The 18498-nt window shown below is 51.7% G+C and overlaps 1 protein-coding gene across 3 annotated transcripts in view; it reads right to left on the bottom strand.

Annotated features, from left to right (window-relative positions):
• The window catches only part of DPY19L1 (dpy-19 like C-mannosyltransferase 1), a 56746-nt gene extending 47842 nt beyond the window's left edge, over nucleotides 1-8904 (bottom strand). The window contains exons 1-2 of one of the 3 annotated variants that reach the window (XM_036429882.2): nucleotides 8706-8902; nucleotides 8451-8675 (exon numbers count right to left, since the gene is read on the bottom strand). In XM_036429882.2, coding sequence (XP_036285775.1) covers nucleotides 8451-8675; nucleotides 8706-8748 — 268 coding nt within the window. In that variant the 5' untranslated portion in view covers nucleotides 8749-8902. Of the gene's footprint in view, nucleotides 1-8450 lie in introns of all 3 variants that reach the window. The other 2 variants (XM_036429883.2, XM_036429881.2) reach the window with 2 other exon arrangements.
• Nucleotides 8905-18498: the final 9594 nt, after the last annotated feature.

Here is an 18498-nt window from a genome sequence, read left to right as displayed (position 1 = left end):
GTGAATTTCTTGTGACTCCATTTCTTTCAGAATCAGTGGACCAAATCTCTCATGTTTAGCCTAGGGGGCCTTATTTTCGGGGTGATGCCTTATATTTCACTCAGAAGAAAACTGTAAGTAAGTCTTATTTTCGGAGGATGTCTTATTTTCGGGGAAACACGGTAGAAAAGCCCCAGGACTCCCATGGCTCACACCGGAGCCCCTCGACTAGCTGATTTCCACTTAACCCATGCCACACAGTCCTCAGGCTGGGCGCTGGGCAACAACCCCCTAAAATGCCAAGTGCCTCTGCTCGCGCCTGAGACGCCTCCTCCGTCCTTCCACACTAACCAGCATCTGGGGAAGCCGCCCTCGGCCCAGCGGTGCCTCCGCAGCCCTGGGAGCTGGGCACCCCGCAGGTCCCCTGCTGGAAGCAATGCCGAGAGGCTGAGCTCCTGGTGAATTCACCTCACTCTCTCCATCTCCTGGCATGGCGCCTGGCATAGCACTGGGTTAGAATGTTAACTGGCCATCACCGTGTACGAGAAATTATAGCACGCACTCAATTCAGTAAGAACCTAAAGGCAACATTTAAGCATTTGAAACTGCCCAAAGCCTGCGCATTACAGAAGGAAAAGTGCATTATAAAACCAGAGAATGCAATGAAATAAATACTTCTGGGCTACCGTGTCTAGAAGGAAACAAAGCCCAGTTTCTGTGCAGTAAACTGTCAAGTGAAGACATTCTTTAGGCCGGGCTGGGAGAGGAGGCAGTCACCACACCACCCGCTCAGCCCCGCCCGCTCCAGCACCAGGATTCGTGTGGTTTTAGAGTCAGCAGATATCTAAATGACTACTAGTTGCACAACCCCTTTTCCCAGGAACCGAGAAGACCGTTAAAGAAATACTAGCCAGTCTGTGTGCCCTTGGAGAGCCGACCCCTGAGATGAGGTTTAGGTGCATAAATAACGAGCACACAATGGGCGCTCAGGGAAGTGGCACAGTCCGTGAGCGGGGCAGAACCTGAGAGGCAGGTCAGCAATGACCTTGTCAGGGCAGGTTTATCACAGTGGGGCTGGGGGAGCTCTCACGATATGATTACAACTTAGGTGGGGCCTACGGCGAGTGGGCAGAAAAGAAGACAGCTGTAAAAACTGTCCAACGTGACAAAAGAATTTCCATCCCTAACGGGGATGGTACGGAACGAAGTGGCAATGGCAATAATGAGAGACTATCTATTGCGTCCCACTCACTATATGCAGCCGTGGGCAAAAGTAGGTTTACAGATGAGCATACGCAAAATAGTAGCATTGTGTATTACTTATTGTATTACTTATTTATCACTGTGAACCTACCTTTGCCCACTCTGCACACAGTATCCAGCTCTCAGAGAGCCATGAGCACCAGGAGGGGGGTCGGCAGGCTCCCCAACCGAAGGGGCCTGGAGTGCCCAGGCCGGGAGTGCCTGAGTCCAGTAGCCAGAGGATGCCCTGACGACAGGAGTGAAGTCCTTAGAAGTAACTGACACATCAGGGCAAAGGCTTAGGGAGCATAGGCAGTGCGTCACCACCTGAGAGAATGTACTTAGGCAAGTAAACAAAGACTAAGTGAATTTTCCCATTCTTTCAGTATTTATGTGAGCGGCAGCCAGCAAAAGAGTTGTCAGGTGGGGAGCGTGTGCGGTCATCTTCCCATTCATGTAGGGGTGACGGTCCTCAGACCGCAGCTCTGCCACCCACACCTGACAGATGTGCTGAGCCTGGACTTCAGCCCCGCCTCACCAGCGAGCTCTCTGCTGATGCAGGGCACACCTGGCCTGCACCCCTCCTCCCGGGGAACCGCAGGAGGTAACCTTTACGAAATCTCCATGGAGATCACAGATGAAAAAGGAGTGAGAAAGAGGTCTTTAAAAATGTTAACCATCATAGTGGAAAACAGCAGCACTGTGCCAGTTACATAAGTACCTCATGATCAGAATTAAAATGCGGGGACAAATCCCGAGGTTTCACAAGAAGCCGTGATAAGGGCCAGGACATCAACAGCAGGAACGTGCAGGGCAGGAACGTGCAGGGCAGGAACGTGTAGGCAAGCCGGAGCTGCTGTAAGAACATGAGTAAAGCCTCGCTCTTCTCAAGTATGACACTCTTCTCACGCTAGAAAAATTGTCACGATGGCAAGTGTTCAAACGTAATTAGTCAACTGACTTCCACCTGTGCTTCAGATCAGCAGGTGCTGCTGACGAACCCCTGCATCCTCGCTCAGAACAGTGAGTCACCCTGGAGCCCTGTGCTCCATTCTGGTGACTACGCTGCTCTGGTAACATTTGCTGCTAGAAATTAAAATGACAAAATGCCACCTGAACACGGATTTTGTGCAGGGACAGGGCTAAAAAACACACCTGACAATCGGTTACTTTGGCAAGAGAATTGAACAAGAAGACACATGACAGACAAACATGAAGATATGTGAACTATTAATTTACATGCATTCAAAAAAAAAAACCACACACACAGTGAAAATGCTGAGAAAATACAGTATAACAAAGAAAAAAAAACCATTCCAATAGTTGTATAATAGATCTATGTGCTCTGAAAATTATTTCTTCTACTTTTTACATTTATTCCTATTCAATGATTCTTGAGTTTACGAAAGGTCATCCATGCAGAATTGATCTTTCCTATGAAATGAGACCGCCTTTTATAGAATTAAACATCCACATAATGGTCTTTTCCTAGAAATAGATGTAATTTTCACTAACTCTGATGACTGGTAATCATTAGAATGGTAACAAAGAAAACAGCGACACACAGGCTGTGGTCCCTATGATAATGTATCTCATTTACATAAAGTTCTTTTTTTTTAATCCTCACCCAAGGATATTTTCCATTGGCTTTTAGAGAGAGTGGAAGAGAGAGGTTAAGAGAGAAAGCCTGCAACCGAGATACGTGTGCTGCCTTGACCGCCTTGACCAGGACTTTTCAGTCCGCAGGCTGATGCTCTAACCAGTGCGCCAAACTGGCTAGGGCACATTTACATAAACTTTAAGAGAAATTAATACAGCCAAACAGTTCAGTGTGTAAAACTTATAAAAATGGCTACCGTTCAAATTTTAGCAACATCCAAATATGCATATGTATACAATAAAATTGTATTTGCTTGTACTACTGATGCCATAGTATGACCACAAATCAATCACAAATTGGTAATATATCCTCATATTTACCCTAAACTCATCACATTTGTTATTTATTTGAGCAGTCATGAATGTCAGGTTCAGAGTCCTAATTGTACCTCTAAAATATGTTTAAATGAATATGAACATTCTTTAGAGTTAATCAGAAGTCTATTTTAGAGAGAAAAAAATGGCTTTAAACATTGAAAAAAAAACAAAAAAAAACACCTCTTTTAATCCTGAATTCCCACCCTATTCCCTGGCTCTCCAGGGAAATGTATCGGTCCGACACCTCCTTACGAATGCACCTCAGCTCCAGGCTCAGCCATGCCTCTGCCTTTGAAAGCAAGCCCACCAGGCCAGCCGTGCTCCTGAGCCTCAGTCCTCAGCTCTCCTGGGCCCACGCCGCCCCTGATACACTCTTCCCACTTCTTATTCCGCTCTCGGTGTGGAGTCCCTCTCTCCCTGAGGAAGGGAGAAGCAAGAAGGGTAACGCTATCGAGCACCAAGTGTTGGGCTTCCTCTCTTCCCTCGGCATACTTGCCTGCAAAGGGTGAAACACAGCCTAGTGGTTAGAGCACGAAGCCTGGTGCCCGTCACCTGGGTTCAATCGCTGCCCTCCCACATTCTAGGGGTGATCGTGGGTGTGTTACCTAACATCTGTGGGCCTCAGACCCCCCACCTGGGTAGGTCAGTCACAGCGAGTGAGTGAGTGAGCAGTGAAGTGAGTCTCAGGCAAGTGAGTTCATCTCAGACCCATGCCTGGCACACAGTAGCCGTGTCAGGAAAGATGCTGTGACAGCTCCATGCGCTCAATACCACCCATTGCCGATGGCCCCTATGCCTGTTTCCACTCACACCTCTGCTCTGAGGTCCCATCACCGGCTTGACATTTTTTTTAAATTTTTTAAATATATTTTTATTGATTTCAAGGAGGAAGAAAGGGAGATAGGGAGATAGAAACATCAATGAAGAGAGAAAATCATTGATTGGTTGTCTCCTGCACGTCCCCTACTGGTGATCAAGCCCGCAACCCAGGTATGTGCCCTTCACCGGAATCGAACCCAGGAACCTTCAGTCCACAGGCTGACACTCCATCCACCCACCCAAACCAGCCAGGGCCTGCTTGACATTTCTACTGGATGGCTCAAATGCCTCCAGGGGAACACGCCCAAGAGAAGACAGAATGCTTGACCTTTTCTTTCTGACCTGTCCCCTCGGACCCGGTGGCTTCCAGCACGCTAGGAATAAAGCCCAGCTCCCTCAACGAGACCTGTTTGTGCCCATCTCATGTGCCCGCCACCCTCTCCTCTCCAATACGCTAACGCTGCCCACCGCGGCGCATGCTGCCCGCTACACCCACGCCCTCCTCCTCTGTGCACCTCGCACCTTCTCTTCCTTTCCCCGGGGAAAGAGGGAGGACACACAAAGGGGGGGGAACAGCAGTTTACCACCGGCTACCTTTTCCACACTCAGGTTAGTTCTTAAAATTTTTTATTGATTTCAAAGAGGAAGGGAGAGAAACATCAATGATGAGAGAGAATCAGTGATCAGCCGCCTCCTGCACACCCTACACTGGGGATCGAGCTCGCTACCCGGGCCTGTGCCCTGACCAGAAATTGATGCTCAACCACTGGGCCACGCTGGCCAGATAGGTTGCAGTTTTTATGATGTTTGCTTAGTAAATGGCACCTGACATTTTGGTCTTTCACCACAGACCAGCTCTGTTTTACATTCTTCACTTCCACAAAGGAAAGCACTGTTCCCTGATTCTAGAAACTCAGAGCCTCTCAGGTGAGAATTTTGTCACTCTTCTTCAAACCCTAATACAGATAAGCCAAATCAGGTAATAAATGGCAACTCAGAGCCATGTCGGGAAAACCATTGAGACTGGGAGAAACTTCTGCACCTGGACTGTGTCCCCATTAGTTCCAGGGGACTCCCCGTGGGAAGGCAGCGCAGGGACGGCAGGCAGCTGCTCCCAGTGAGCAATGGGGCCTCAGGCTCTAAACCGCTGATGCTCCCCGCTCCACCCCGGCCCATTCTGACTGCACTGGCCAAGCTCCCTGGGGACAGCCAAGGCTGAGGACACTGGTGCAGTCCAGATCTCCATCTTCACGGGGACAGACAGACTCAGAGAAGCTAACCGCTGCGCTCAGGCGCCTACCTCGTCTGAAACAGGTAGAGACAGAACGCATCTTCTAAGGCAGTGTTTGCAAACTGCGGGTCAGAGCAGTAGGTCAGGAAACAGCCTAATGGCTCATAAACAGCATTTTTAAAAAGGGCAGACAGGAAATCAGCATGTCCTCCACATGTGGGCTAAGTGTTCTTACATGACCCTGCTGAGTATGTGCCCGTGTGTGCTTCTCCAAATGCGAGTTCTCCTCTCCTCTGCCTGTTCCCAGCCCCGGAGGCTGACTCTACCCACCCTCCAGCTGGGCCCCTGGGAAGGGCTTCAGGTGGTGAGCAGAGAGAAGCACCAGCAGATCACAGCGCTGGAGGAGCGTCTGGAGCCACTCTTCTCGGGGGGGCCTGTCCCCCGGCACAGCTCTCCTGGGGTACAGCTGCTGACAGCGCCCCCCCCCCCCCCCCTGCAGACCCTGAGGTGGCAGCACCTTCCCACTGTGCACAGTGCTGGGGCTTCAGGACCCTCTGTGGACTCCTCATGCCTGCCCAGACTTCTGAAAACAGCCCTGTGTTCGATGTTCCCGCCCGGACATACAGAAATAGACAGAGAAGCACGTGCTACATGCAGCGGGGTGCACTTTGAGGATGTGTGAGGACTGACTTCAACATAAATTATTGCTCACTGCGGGTTGTGGTCTGAGCAGTCTGAGGAGCACTGCCATGGTTTTCCTGTCTACAGCACGGCCTCCCTGATGGATACAGGAAGCTACTGGGTTGAGACGTCCAAGAAACATTTCAAGAAGCCTTCTTTACAACTGTCAGTGTTCCACAGATCCTAAGTCATGTCCCCAAATGCGAAACGCATGCGTTTACTACAATGGCTTTTTAAACGATGTCTAACACTGCCCGACTGTGGGGAGGGTCCCCTTGGCAGGGAGCACTCAGCACTTATCAAAGAGATGAGAGAAACTGCCTTAGGGGACCATGGAGGCAGCTTCTGACTCTTAAAAATTTGTAGTTTTATCAAGGAAACTCAGGTTTTAAAATTTCTTCCCAAACATAAATGAAGCCATTTCTGTCACATCAAAGTCCCATGTAAAGACTGTACTGGGTCAGCCCAACTCTCCCTCACTCTGCAAGGGGAAGAAGAGAGGGAATGAGGCGGTTTCCAATGTCTGTGTACTGCTCCTCTCTGCAAGATCGAGAGCAGAAGGCCAGAGAAAGAAACGAACATCCCAGGTCGTATGGTTCTCCAGAACCACCTCTCACTGTGTCCTGTGGCCTTTTGTAGCTGCTCAGCCAGGACAGAAGTCTCTAGACCTACGTCTAGTCAGTGGCCAACGAAAACCCAAGAACATGAGACAGCTCCTCACTGAGCCTCCTTCCGATGGCCACAGGGGTGAGTCAGACAAAGCGGCCCAGTGTGACAGTAACACAGCACTGTATGTAGGTGTGGGCGCCGCTAAACCCAAACACAAGCCACCCAACATGACAAGATCCCAAGAAAATGCAATTACAAGAAAACAGGCACCAAACAAAACGGCAATGGGCTTTGTTTCTGACTGGTTACTGCACCTCCTTGAATTAGCTCCACCATCCCCTGGTTCATTATAAAGCGGTGAACGTTTACACTGCGAATGTTCACGACTTCATTCTGCCACTAGAAGCCGGGTAGTACCCACACGCCTTCATAAAACGTGTGAAATGCTTTAGACACAAAGTGCCTTTCCACAGACAGGGTGTCCCCAAAAACGTATACACACACGTGGAATCACCTTAAAGCCAGTGTTTATTATAAAAAAAATATATTCCACGTTCAAAACTGAGCTAGCAGCTGCGGACGTGTGTATACGTGTCTGGGGACACCCCGTACAGTACCCACCCTTCAGTTCCGCTCCCCCGGGCATTCCCGGGAAGCAGGGAGGGGGCAATCCCTTGCCAGAGAGAAGGGAAGGTTCCCAAAGGAGATGACTTGAAACTCAAACCAAACTTCACCACCGGGCACAGAACCTGGAGTGGGCCTCATCCGCTGTACCATGCTGCCTCCCCCAGGTGAGCTCACCTAGCCTGCACACACACCGGCTTTCCCAGCCCGCGACTGAAAAGAGGGGAAGGAACAGTACTGAGAGTCTGGCACCCCAGGAACTGTAACAATCTTTCTGAGCCCATCTCAGTCACACACACACACACACACACACACCCCACACACAGTGATGTGTCTGGGTTTTTATGAGTAGAGTGCTCTCGGGGGAAGTTGATTTTGCTGGGTTCTATTTCTCGGCCTATACTGAGGTCCGGATTGGAGAGGTTAATAAGAGATAAATCACCAGTGGTTAAACAATGCAGGAGCCAGAGCCCTGTCAGTGGCGCTGCTAGGAGCAGCAGCCTTAGAGAATGCTCCCGGTTGGCTTAGAAAAACCAGGCCTGCCATCTACACCGCTCTGACTTGGCCTTATTGGGATGCAGGTCACGAGACAAAAGGCAAGCTGATGGAGGTCCACACAACCAGCGAGCGTTGCCACTTAATTTTGTTCAGCACCTTGCACACCATCCTTTGTGCTGCCTGGCCGCGGGGGGGGGGGGGGGGGGAGGCCGAGGCCTCCCCACCAACCGTCCCAGGTCCCAGGTCCCAGGTCCCAGGAAGACAATGAGGCTGGGGCACCCAAAAACGCCCTGGAAAGTGGCTTGCTGATGGGGAATCACAAACCAAGGGCCCCCAGCGGTGCCGGTGGCCAAGAAGGAAAAAGCAGGCTAACATGTAATAAGTTTAGCAACTTTCTAGGACAGGGAGTGTGCTCTTGCTTTGGGCCGGAAGGGTCACTCCTGACTCAAAGCAGAGCACCCTCCGGGCGCCGATCGGCAGCGCCCGGGCCCCTGAGCGCGGAGCGGCCAGTCCGCGGCGGCCCCGCCGCTGTGGATCCCGGGGCCATGTTCTGAAAAGCGGAGCCTGGAGGGGGGGGGGGGTGAAGGAGGAGGAGAAGGAGGAGGAATACGAGGAAGAGGAGGAGGAGGAGGAGGAGGAGACGCGGCTGTCCCAGGAAAAGTCCGAGCGGGCTGCATGGCGGGGGCCGGGGGCGGGGCCGGGTGGCGGGAAGCGGGAGCGGAGCGGAGGGGGACGGGACCCGCGGCTCAAAGTTGCGCGCCCGGCGGCGGCGGCGGCGCGGGGTGCTCACCTAGCAGGAGCGTGGTCCAGGTCCGGCCGCGCCCCGCGCGCCGCAGGCCCAGCGCCCCGCGCAGCGCGGCCGCCAGGCGCCCCCCGAGGCCGCCACCCCAGGCCGGCGGGGCGGCGGGCTCGGCACGGGGCCCCTTCCTGCCCGCGGCGCCCTTGCGCCCGGGGGCCGGGGACGCGCGCTCGGGCCCGGGCTCCCCGGCGCCCGGCGCCCCCCTCAGCGGCGACTGCGAGGCGGCGCGGGGCGGCTGGGGCGACTTGGGGGCCGCGTCCCGGTGCTTGTTCCGCGCCTGCAGGACCATCTTGGCATAGTCGCGCCCTCTGGCTGCGCGCGCCCAGACGGCGGGGCCGGGGCGCCGCTCGCTGCCGGCGGAGGGCGGGCCGGGAGGCGGGGAGAGCGCGGCGAGGCCGGGCGGCGGCCGCCTGCCTAGCGCTGCCAGCGGCCGGGAGGAGGCGCCGGACTTGCGCGCCCGCCCGCCGCCGCCGTTGCCTCCGCTCCGGTTGCCACGGCGACCGCGGAACGCCGGGGGCGGGGGCGGGGACACCCGGCGAGTGGCTCCGCCCCCTCCGCTCCGCCCCTCTGGGCGCGCGCTCCCGGCCGCCCAGCGCGCACGCGCAGACTTCGGCGCGGGGGCGGGAGCCAACCCCGTGGCCGCCGGGCGACCCCGGTCCGGCTCGGGACCCGCGCGGAAGTCGGCCGGGGCGAGCGCACGCACCGCCTTCCGGGCGCGGCGCTCCGTCCCGCTGGGAGTGGCGGGAAGGCGGCGCCCGCCCTGGGCAGGGGCCGCGGGTCCGAGTTTTGAGCGGATCCAGGCTGCGCGTGGAGCCCCGCGGAGCTCCCCGCGTGGCCAGGAGGCGCGGCGTGGGCTGGCTGGCCCCGGGGGGGGAGGCTCTTGGGACGGCCACGCGGGGGCGCTGTGGGGGGCTCTGCGGCCGCTGAGAAGCGAGTGGATAGAAGCCGAGCCCCCTCCCACGTTCACGCCGCGGCTTCCACTCCACGGCGTGGGGCCTCGCAACTTGGCAGGACGTGGAGTACAGCCCGCGGGTTCGCTCCTGCGATGGACGGTGCAGCCCGACTTACAGATACAGCGGCATGCTTAGGGTCACGGGCTGTCACCTTGCAGCTTAAAAGAAAGCAAGAACTTTATTTGCTAATAAAAAAAATTTTTAATCGAAAACGTGGGGTGGGTTTTTTCATAGCCTCGGAATGCATGAGTAAAGGGAATCTTAAGGGCTGGGAAAATCCGGGCGGATGAGGGTTGTCCCTCCCCTCCACCCACTCCCCCATTCCCCACACCCCACCCCCACATTCTGCGCGCAAATCCTTGAACCTCCTGGGAAACAGTCTAGTTGGTTTATCCCAAAAAGTGGTACCTAAGTCGCAGTCTTGTAATCCAAGCCACATGGTTCTGATTTGATGATCTCCGTTGTACTTCCAGGGACTTCACGGGCCTGTGGACCCTCCCTCTCACACAGGTTTATTCATTAAGGAAGTTACTAACTGGCATTCGCTATGATGCCCTTTTTAAGGGACAATGCATTATTTTGTAAAGGGAATTTCTTTTGCATGCAAATTAATAATCCCGCATACGCTACATTTTGTGGACTTGGATTTTCAGATATCTTTTTTGGAGCTGGGAACAACTATTTTTAGACACTTGTAAAAAAAATTAAAAAAAAGATTTGAAAAGTGATATGGCAGAATGCTTGGATTTTAATACAATGTGTCAGGTGGATCCAGTGTTACCATCTTGGATTAAATTTGAATTTATTACCCATTCTATGAAAAGAACCCTAACTTAATGTCTATTAAATGTAATACAAATAATTTGTTGACTGATTTTTTTTTTAATTGGAAAAAACACGTGGAAGCGAGGTTTGCTATTTGAAGTACTGGATCGCTTATCTGTACCTGGTGGAAGGCTGTTTCACACACAGGGATGGTGATGGTACAGAAACTAGAACATTCATGAAAGCCTAGGTTTCGGGGACTGCCTTTCAGCTGGTACCATTGGGCCGGAGAAAACACTTTTTGGACGTTGGACGAATAAATGAGAGACTCAGTGATTGAATGCAGGTGATAAAAAAAATCAAATGCTGATTCGTTAGGCTGTGTTCAGTACTGCACTTGAAAGTCAGTTATTTCTCTCCCATGGTTTGAATTTCTAGAGGGCAAAGAATCTTTCTCACTCAGCGTCACATTGAGCCACAGAGCCTGTCCCAGGCCTGGCTGTGGCAGCTTGCTGAAGCTGAGCTGAATGGAAGGAGCCACACCTATATTGAACACACACCCAGCGGGTTTTTTCTCAGTCCCACCAGTGCTGACCAGTCCTCTTCTTGGGTTAGTTACCAAGTAGTGAATCCCAGAGAGGACGGTGTAGGGTATTGGTTAAAAAACATGATAGCTTTCAGGCCTCATTCCAGTCTTCGCTCTGACATGTAATAACCCTGTGATTTTGGCCAACATACTAGATATTTTTGAGTGTTGGTTTTCTCATCCCTAAAATGAACATCATAAAAACATCTCCATAGCACAGGTTTGCAACAATTAAATAAGACAACTGCCCTGCCAGCGTAGCTCAGTGGTTGAGCGTTGATCTATGAACCAGAAGGTCATGGTTTAATTCCCCATCAGGGCATATGCCCGGGTTGTCAGCTCTATCTCCAGTGTGGGGCTTGCAGAAGGCAGCTGATCAATGATTCTCTCTCATCATTGACGTTTCTCTCGTCTTTCTCCCTCTCTCTCCCCTTCCTATCTGAAATAAATAAAAATATATTTTAAAAAAATAAACATGACAATGTATAAACCAATATATTTTTAAATATATTTACCTAGCAATTACTTCCATGGAAGTAATTTTTCAGTAAATGTTCAAAGCAGTGGGTGGTGTGTAAGGAAGATGGTGGCTCCTTGGCCCTCCCAGAGCCTGAGGCTGCCAGGGGGCATTAAGCCTGGACAAAATAGCAAGCAACTGCTCTTGCCCTTCTCCACCCTCCCAGCCTCCGGAAGAGGAGGAGGTTTCACACACAGGGAGGTTGGTGGGACAGAAACCAGAACACTCATGGAAGGTCACATGTCGGATTTCGTCTTGTCTTTAACACTGAGCTCCCCAGTGCAGCCGTGCGGCTTATGCAGAGCTGTCTCCTCTGGCCGGTGCCTGCCACTTAGTGGTGGATGCAGGGAAAGAGAAAAAACGGAAACCTAAGGCTGACTTCACACTGTGTGGGGGACCGTGCCTGGATGATTCCAGGAATTGGTTGCAGGTTACAGTGACTGTAGAGAGCGTGGCAATGACTGACCACCTTCCTGTGCAGCAGCTCCAGGCACACGTGAGAAGGTATTTCCTCACGTGACTGCAGAAATACTGGGCCAAGACAGATGAGTTCCAAGCACAGGGACCCGCCAGAGCCACCACTCCGGAAGAAGCCCTGGGCTGGTGCCCAGTGTGCAAACCCAATCCTTTTCTCACTTAAATGCCCCACTGTGGGCATTGAAACTTATTAAAAAAATTTTGTTAATTGAAAAACAATTTTTAATAACTTTGGAGATGGAGAAAGAGGAGATTAAAAGGAGGGAAATGAGCATAAAATAAAGAGGGAGAGCATAAAATAAGAGAGGCAAGCAAGTAAATTCCCAAAAGATAGAGCACAGGAGAGAATATTGTGAAATGGGCCAAGAGAAGACTATGCTGGGAGCCTACTTCCTTCTTCTGCACATTGGATTTTAGTTTATCTCTTAATATATATACATATTTTTTTTCTTGATTTCTGAGAGGGTGAGGGAGAGAGAGAGAGAAACATCAATGATGAGAGAAGATCACTGACTGATGCCTCCTGCACACCCCACACTGGGGATTGAGCCTGCAACCCAGGCATGTGCCCTGACTGGGAATCAAACCAATCGATGCCCAATAAAACTCCCAGATTTCTACACCGTGACCGCCAAAGGAGAACCCTGACTGTGGCACCCATTTCTCACTTCCTTGGACTAGGTCACTGGACCTCTTTATTGGAGAAGGAAGTGTCTCAGGGTGAGGTTCTAGCTTCTGGCCATTGTTGCTCATGCTGAAAGAGGAACTGCACAGGCCCAGCACACTGCACGGTAACATAAAGTGGGCACAGCAAAGCTTATCTGTGCGACACCCACCCGGGTCTCAGCAGATGGCCAGCATTCACCGGGCGCTGTGTTGTAAGAGTCCTTTGGTTTCTGGGGAGGACACATGTAAAATGCTACTCTTTTGCTTTTCACATTTATCTACTGTCTTCCTCCTAGCTGACTTTGTCATTTAAACTGTTCATGCTCCGGTGAGCATGCCTGAGAAACTCAGAGTTCATTGTCAGGTCTGGTTAGAGTTCATGTCTAGAACCACTTTATCCCCCCGTCAGTGTGGCTCAGTGGTTGAGCCTTGACCTACAAACCAGTAAGTCAGAGTTTGATTCCCAGTCAAGGCACATGTCTGGGTTTCAGGCTTAATCCTCAGTAGGGGGTGTGCAGGAGCAGCCAATCAATGATATTCTCTCTCTCTCTCTCTCTCTCTCTCTCTCTCTCTCTCTCTCTCTCTCTCTCTCTCTCTCTCTCCCTTGCAGAGGGGCCTGACTCTCTAACATGCAATTTCTGTTATTGAGGCTCGCTATGTCCTTTGGACCCTAGGACGTATCAACAACATTAAAATTCATATACTAAGTCCTCCTCCCCAAAGGGCTTACAGTTGAGTGAGAGAGGCTGGGTAAGCTGGAACAAAACATAGTTACATAGGAAAAGACACGATTCAGGGCCTGAGTACAGAGAGAGCTCCAAAGATAAGAGACCATAGTTGCCAGGACTGAAGAGTTCTCGAGGAAGAGAGAAAACGTGATCTAGACCCTGTTAGAACAACAGGTTTTGTCCGAACAATGGAAACATGAAAAAGGCATTCCAAACAGAAAGAAAAGTTCAGAAACTCCTGTGTGCCTGACACATAGTAGGGGCTTGTATAAATTTTTTTTTAATTTTATTGATTATGGTGTCACTTGTATGAATATCTTAAATCCTTTTCCAAATGAGGGAGGGAAGAAACAGCAACGGTAGGCTTGAGCAATCATCAGATGGATTGCAAAGACTGGATCACCTGGAACAAACTTTTGTTGCTGGTCAGATGAGATGTAGGGTTCATATGACTGGTTCCTTGGTCACTACAGAAGTAGGAGTCCCACAGGAGTTCAAATCCAAGGTCAGCCACTTACTGCCTGTGTAACCTGAAGTGGGTTACATTCTCTATGTCTCTGTTTACTTCTCTGAAAAAGGAGGATGATAATATCTGCTTCACCAAGTTGTTGTAATACTTAAATGAAATGATGCTCGTAGAATACTTAGAACAGTACCTACACATAGGAGGTACACAATCAAGTGTAAGCTATTGTGTTGTTGGTTTTAAACTTAGGATAAAATCCAATTTCTTTGCCAAAAGAGAAAGAAGAAAAAAAAAAGTGCACAAACGAATGAAGCAATAATTGGAGCAGAAAATACCCAGAGTTCCCCAGCACTGATCCTGGCTTGCAAAGCCCTGCTTATCAATCTAGCCCTGAGCAGACTCTTCCCAGAAGGATACTGGTCATCCCCTATACCCAGGTCATCCTCCACCTCCAGCCTCTGGTCCAGGCCAGGACTTGCTTGCACCCAGCAGTCTGGGCCTCTCTCTCACCTGCCCTCAGACACAGAGAAGGAGGGGACTGACTTCTATCTGTAATTAGGCGCCCCCCCCCAATTCCTGCCCCCATTTATTCTCCAGGGTAAGCGTCTGGATGTACCACACAATTTATCCTCTCACCCCCAACCTCATCACACACCCCCTACAGAGAGAGAGAACAGGAAGGAGACACATTGGAAGATGGGTGGCTCAGGGGAAAGGGGAGGCAGAGAGGAAGGACACTGAGGTTGGGGTCTCTCAAGCAGCTGCATGTGGAACCGCAGGGAAGTGTCCAGCACAGGCCACCTGCTGACCCCCGACCTGCCTCATCACGGAGGCACTCCACCCTCACCAGTTTTTCTCCAGGATCCCATGGACACTCTTATTTTAAAGATGGCTCTGCATCTTTAAAAATTCAAGTCTAGCCCAGCCAGCATGGTTCAGTGAACCAGGAGGCCATGGTTCAATTCCCAGTCAGGGCACATGCCCGGGTTACAGGCTCAGTCCCCAGTGTGGAGTGTGTAGGAGGCAGCCAATCAATGATAATCTCTCGTCACTGATGTTTCTATCTATCTCTCCCTCTCCTTTCCTCTCTGAAATCAATAAAAAAATATATTTTAAAAAATTCAAGTCAAGCAAAATTCCTAGGAAGCTCACTTAAAATGCAGATTATTGTCCCCTGCCTGCAGAGAGGGCGGAGTTTGGGGTGAGGCCACAGTGGCCTGCATTTCTAGCCAGAGGTTTTGACCACCCTCTGAAGAACCTGGCCTGGGTGCTGGTCTAAGACTCATTGACTCCAAAAGAGGCAGCTCTGAGTGTCTGGAGAGCCCACTCAGTACATCCTTCCTTTTGCCTACCTTTTGCATTTTTTAAGACAATTCTCAAATCCCCCCATTATGAATATTTAACAGTCTGCACATGTGTGGCGGAAACCAGTTTGGCCTTTAGAATGAAGGGAAAGAGCAGTGGGCATGCATGCTCACCAGAAGCATGCTTCATCCTTCCCTTTGGAGTGGTGTGTTGGAGGAACAGCTATTGAATGTCCACCGTAATTCTCCTTTAGTGGTTTAAGATGGATCTTAGGAACAGGTCCTAAAAACACTGCCAAGAAAGCGAGGCCCAGTTCTGTTTGTAAGCCCTTTGGGACGAGGTTACACAGATACTATGTATTACATTGCTCTCCGGTGCCACTGACCCTTTCCTCGGAACCGGAAGTGGGGGAAGGAGGTGAGGGGACCCCCACAGCTGCTCAGTGCAGACCCACAGGCCTTCCAGGTCTCACCCCGGGGGCTCTGGCCACGTTAACCTCACCTGGAGCCTTTCAGAAACACGGATGCTTAGACCTCACCCGGACCCGTGGAATCAGACAGGAAGGGCGTGTGTGCCTTTAGAAGCTCCCCAGGTGACTGCCAGAGGGTGAGGCAGGGGAAGACGCAAAGCCTCTCTATTTGTGTTGACTATCAGTGTTTCCCAAACTTTTGACATATGTGTACCCCTTCTATAATTTTTGTAACTGAGTGCCCCTCGTACTCATGAGAACGGAGAATTAGGCGCAGCTAAGCACGGTGCAGTGCATATCCCCACCAAACTCCGGTGCAACGCGTACCCCCACCAAACTCTTCCCGTACCCCTGGAAGTATGCGTACCACACTTCGGGAAACAATGGACTGGGTGATGGATTAGTAACACACATTAATTTTCTTTTACACAGTGTCTGTCCAGTAAGAAGAAAACACAATGGCAACAAGGAATGCAGGGTGTTGGTCTGCCCAAAACGCAGGTGTGGCGTTCATGCATCAGAGCAGACCTTGGCCTTGCTGCTGGTCTCCCTGAGAGTCCCTCCTTTGCGTCTCTCCAAAACTCAGCTCAGGCCCGGATGCCAACTTCACCTCAGCACACAGCGGGACACAGCACCGCCTAGAAGCCACTTGGAACCTCAATCTGAAATGCCAGCATTTGCCCCTTCCCTCAGCCCGCCCAGCTTTGCTACAGCTTGGAAAGCCAGAGCAGGATCTCCCCTGCCCCTTCCTCATGGACTGGCCAGAGAGAGGAAGAGCGAGAAAGTAATGGCTACCGGGGGGTGGGGGCTGAATCAAGGTGCAGGTGTGAGGAGCCCGTGAAGAGACTCATGCAATACAGAGAAAACCTCCTTGTACCAAATCCCATTTTTCTGGAGCTGCCCACACCCGAGACACGGTGCTGGAGCCAGCCAAGAGGCCCATGGAAGCACAAGGACCAAACAGAGAAATCCAGGCTGAGGCACCGCACGAACTCATGTGCAGGTGTGACTCAACATAGGAATGAGGCACATGTGTGTTCTTTACACCCAAACAAAGCCACGACAGGTGAAACTTCAAGGGAACCCCTCGGAAAGGAACGCCCGCAGTGACAAACAGCTGCCGTAAAGCTAGCCTTTACCGGTGGCAGGCACTGGTCTGTGTTTCATGCACATTACTCCACCCTACGGGCGAGAACTTTAATTTCCCGGGATCCACAGGGTGGAAAACACAGAGAAGCTGAGTAACTCGCTCAAGGTCAGGCAGCTAGTTAGAGGGGATGCTGGGAAATGATCCCGGACGCAGCGCTCCTGTTCTGGAAACTACCTCACCGCTCCTGCCACCACTGCTTGTGATGCTAGTGTCATCGCTGGCTTAGAGGCCTGTTGTCCTCCCCCAAGGCAGAGGATGTATCTCTGCGCTCTGAGCTCCGCCCTCTTCCGGCACAAAGCAGGAATGCGATCACTCTTTTTTTCAATTGTCTGACTTTGCCTTAAACTTGACTTTCAGATTCTTGGCATGAGTGATGGCAATTTTTCTTGGCTTGTTAAACAAAGCTGATAAGAACACACCACTCCTGTCTGAGAGCTAGCCTGCCACCCCAGGCCTCTGATCCCCGAGATAAGGGTCCACCCTTTGGCAACATGGGCGTCCTGGGGCTATTAGGGGTGCCCACCCCAGTCCGGAATCTTCTCCACTTCTGAGACAGGAAACTAAACCTGGGGCGGCCAGATGTCTTTCAATTCAATCAAAAGCTATTAATCCCCATGAATAGATCGAAATGGGGAATCTGAGTCACCCAGACTCAGAGCGGCAGTTCCGACCTCGCTTCCCCTCGGCTGCGGCTGCACAGCAGACGGCTCCACGCACAGGGATGGGCACTCATCTTCACTCTTGAGGAAGGACATCCTCCAGAATAGGCTTTCTGACTTCCTGCTGCTCAGACCGAATTAACCACCACACTTCATGACATCACTGCTCCACAGTAGCCTTTAACGAGTATTTTAGTTTAAAAAAAAAAAAAGCACTTACAATGTTCTGGTGTATGAGTGCAGTCAAGGCCATTTCATGCTATTTTCAAAGGTTTTCAATTTACACTAGAAGCCCAATGCATGAAATTCATGCAAGAGTAGGCTTCCTCCCCTCCCCCATCCTTCCAGCACCTGCTTCCCTCTGGTACCTGGGACCCAGGCTTCCTTCTCAGCCCCGCTTCTTCTGGAAGGTCGCCTGGAAGCACATCCAGTCTAATTAGCATATTACTTTTTTTATTATTATTATTATAAAAGATACTTGGGGAATTTTGCATCCGATGTCATCTCAGTCACTCACCTACGTGTTTCAGATGGAGGGCCCACCCGGTGTGGCTGAGGGCTGCATGCACCTAAGGCTGGGGACAGTGCCACACCCTCGGGGCTCCGCAGAATTTCACTCTAGCACCCTACTCCCTCACAATGGCCTCCGCAGGGAATCTGATTCTCTGCAGAGTTTTTAATCCCAGGGAACAGGAAATGGGGAGTGCTTCCAAGGCCCGCCTCTAAATTCCTGCTGAATGCAAACCCAGTGCAGGAGCCACGTGGCAGGGACCCTCGGTGGTCTGCATGGAAGATGTCTGAACTTACCCCAAGAGGAAGCCCAATCGTCTCCAGTTTGCCAGCGTGCCCGCTGCAGGGCCGTCAGCGGAAGCCTCAATGCTGCCTTCAGCTCCGAGAATTGGCTGCTGAGTGCGGGGATAGAGAGAGCGGGGTACTGCTATGGGCCGAGTGCCCGGGTTCACAAAACACCCTGCTTGCCTGCTTCCCTGTCCCTCTCCACGGGTGTCTGATGGAGACCGTTGCCCCTGCCCCTGGTCAGCCCTGCCTGCACCTCCAGGCCTACGCCAACCTGGGCAAGGTTTGGGGCCAGGAGAGCTGGGTGGCTGCTTGGGCAGTGATATTTGAGGCAGTCCTTGGGGTGACCTCTGGAAGCGAGGTCTTTACCTGCAGGGGTCACCCTTCTTTCTCCAGGGTCTGTCCTCAGCCAGCTCTCCTCGGTCCTTCCTCTCCCTCTCCACCCGGCCCCAATAGAAAAGGACCTCTCCTGGTCCCTCCCTTTCTAGACCTCCATCTACGTC

Source organism: Pipistrellus kuhlii, unplaced genomic scaffold (genome assembly GCF_014108245.1).
Source record: "Pipistrellus kuhlii isolate mPipKuh1 unplaced genomic scaffold, mPipKuh1.p scaffold_m20_p_10, whole genome shotgun sequence".
NCBI classification, from domain to species: Eukaryota; Metazoa; Chordata; class Mammalia; order Chiroptera; family Vespertilionidae; genus Pipistrellus; species Pipistrellus kuhlii.
Note: the sequence above shows the minus strand (reverse complement) of the source record. Positions and strands in the feature narration are given on the sequence as shown.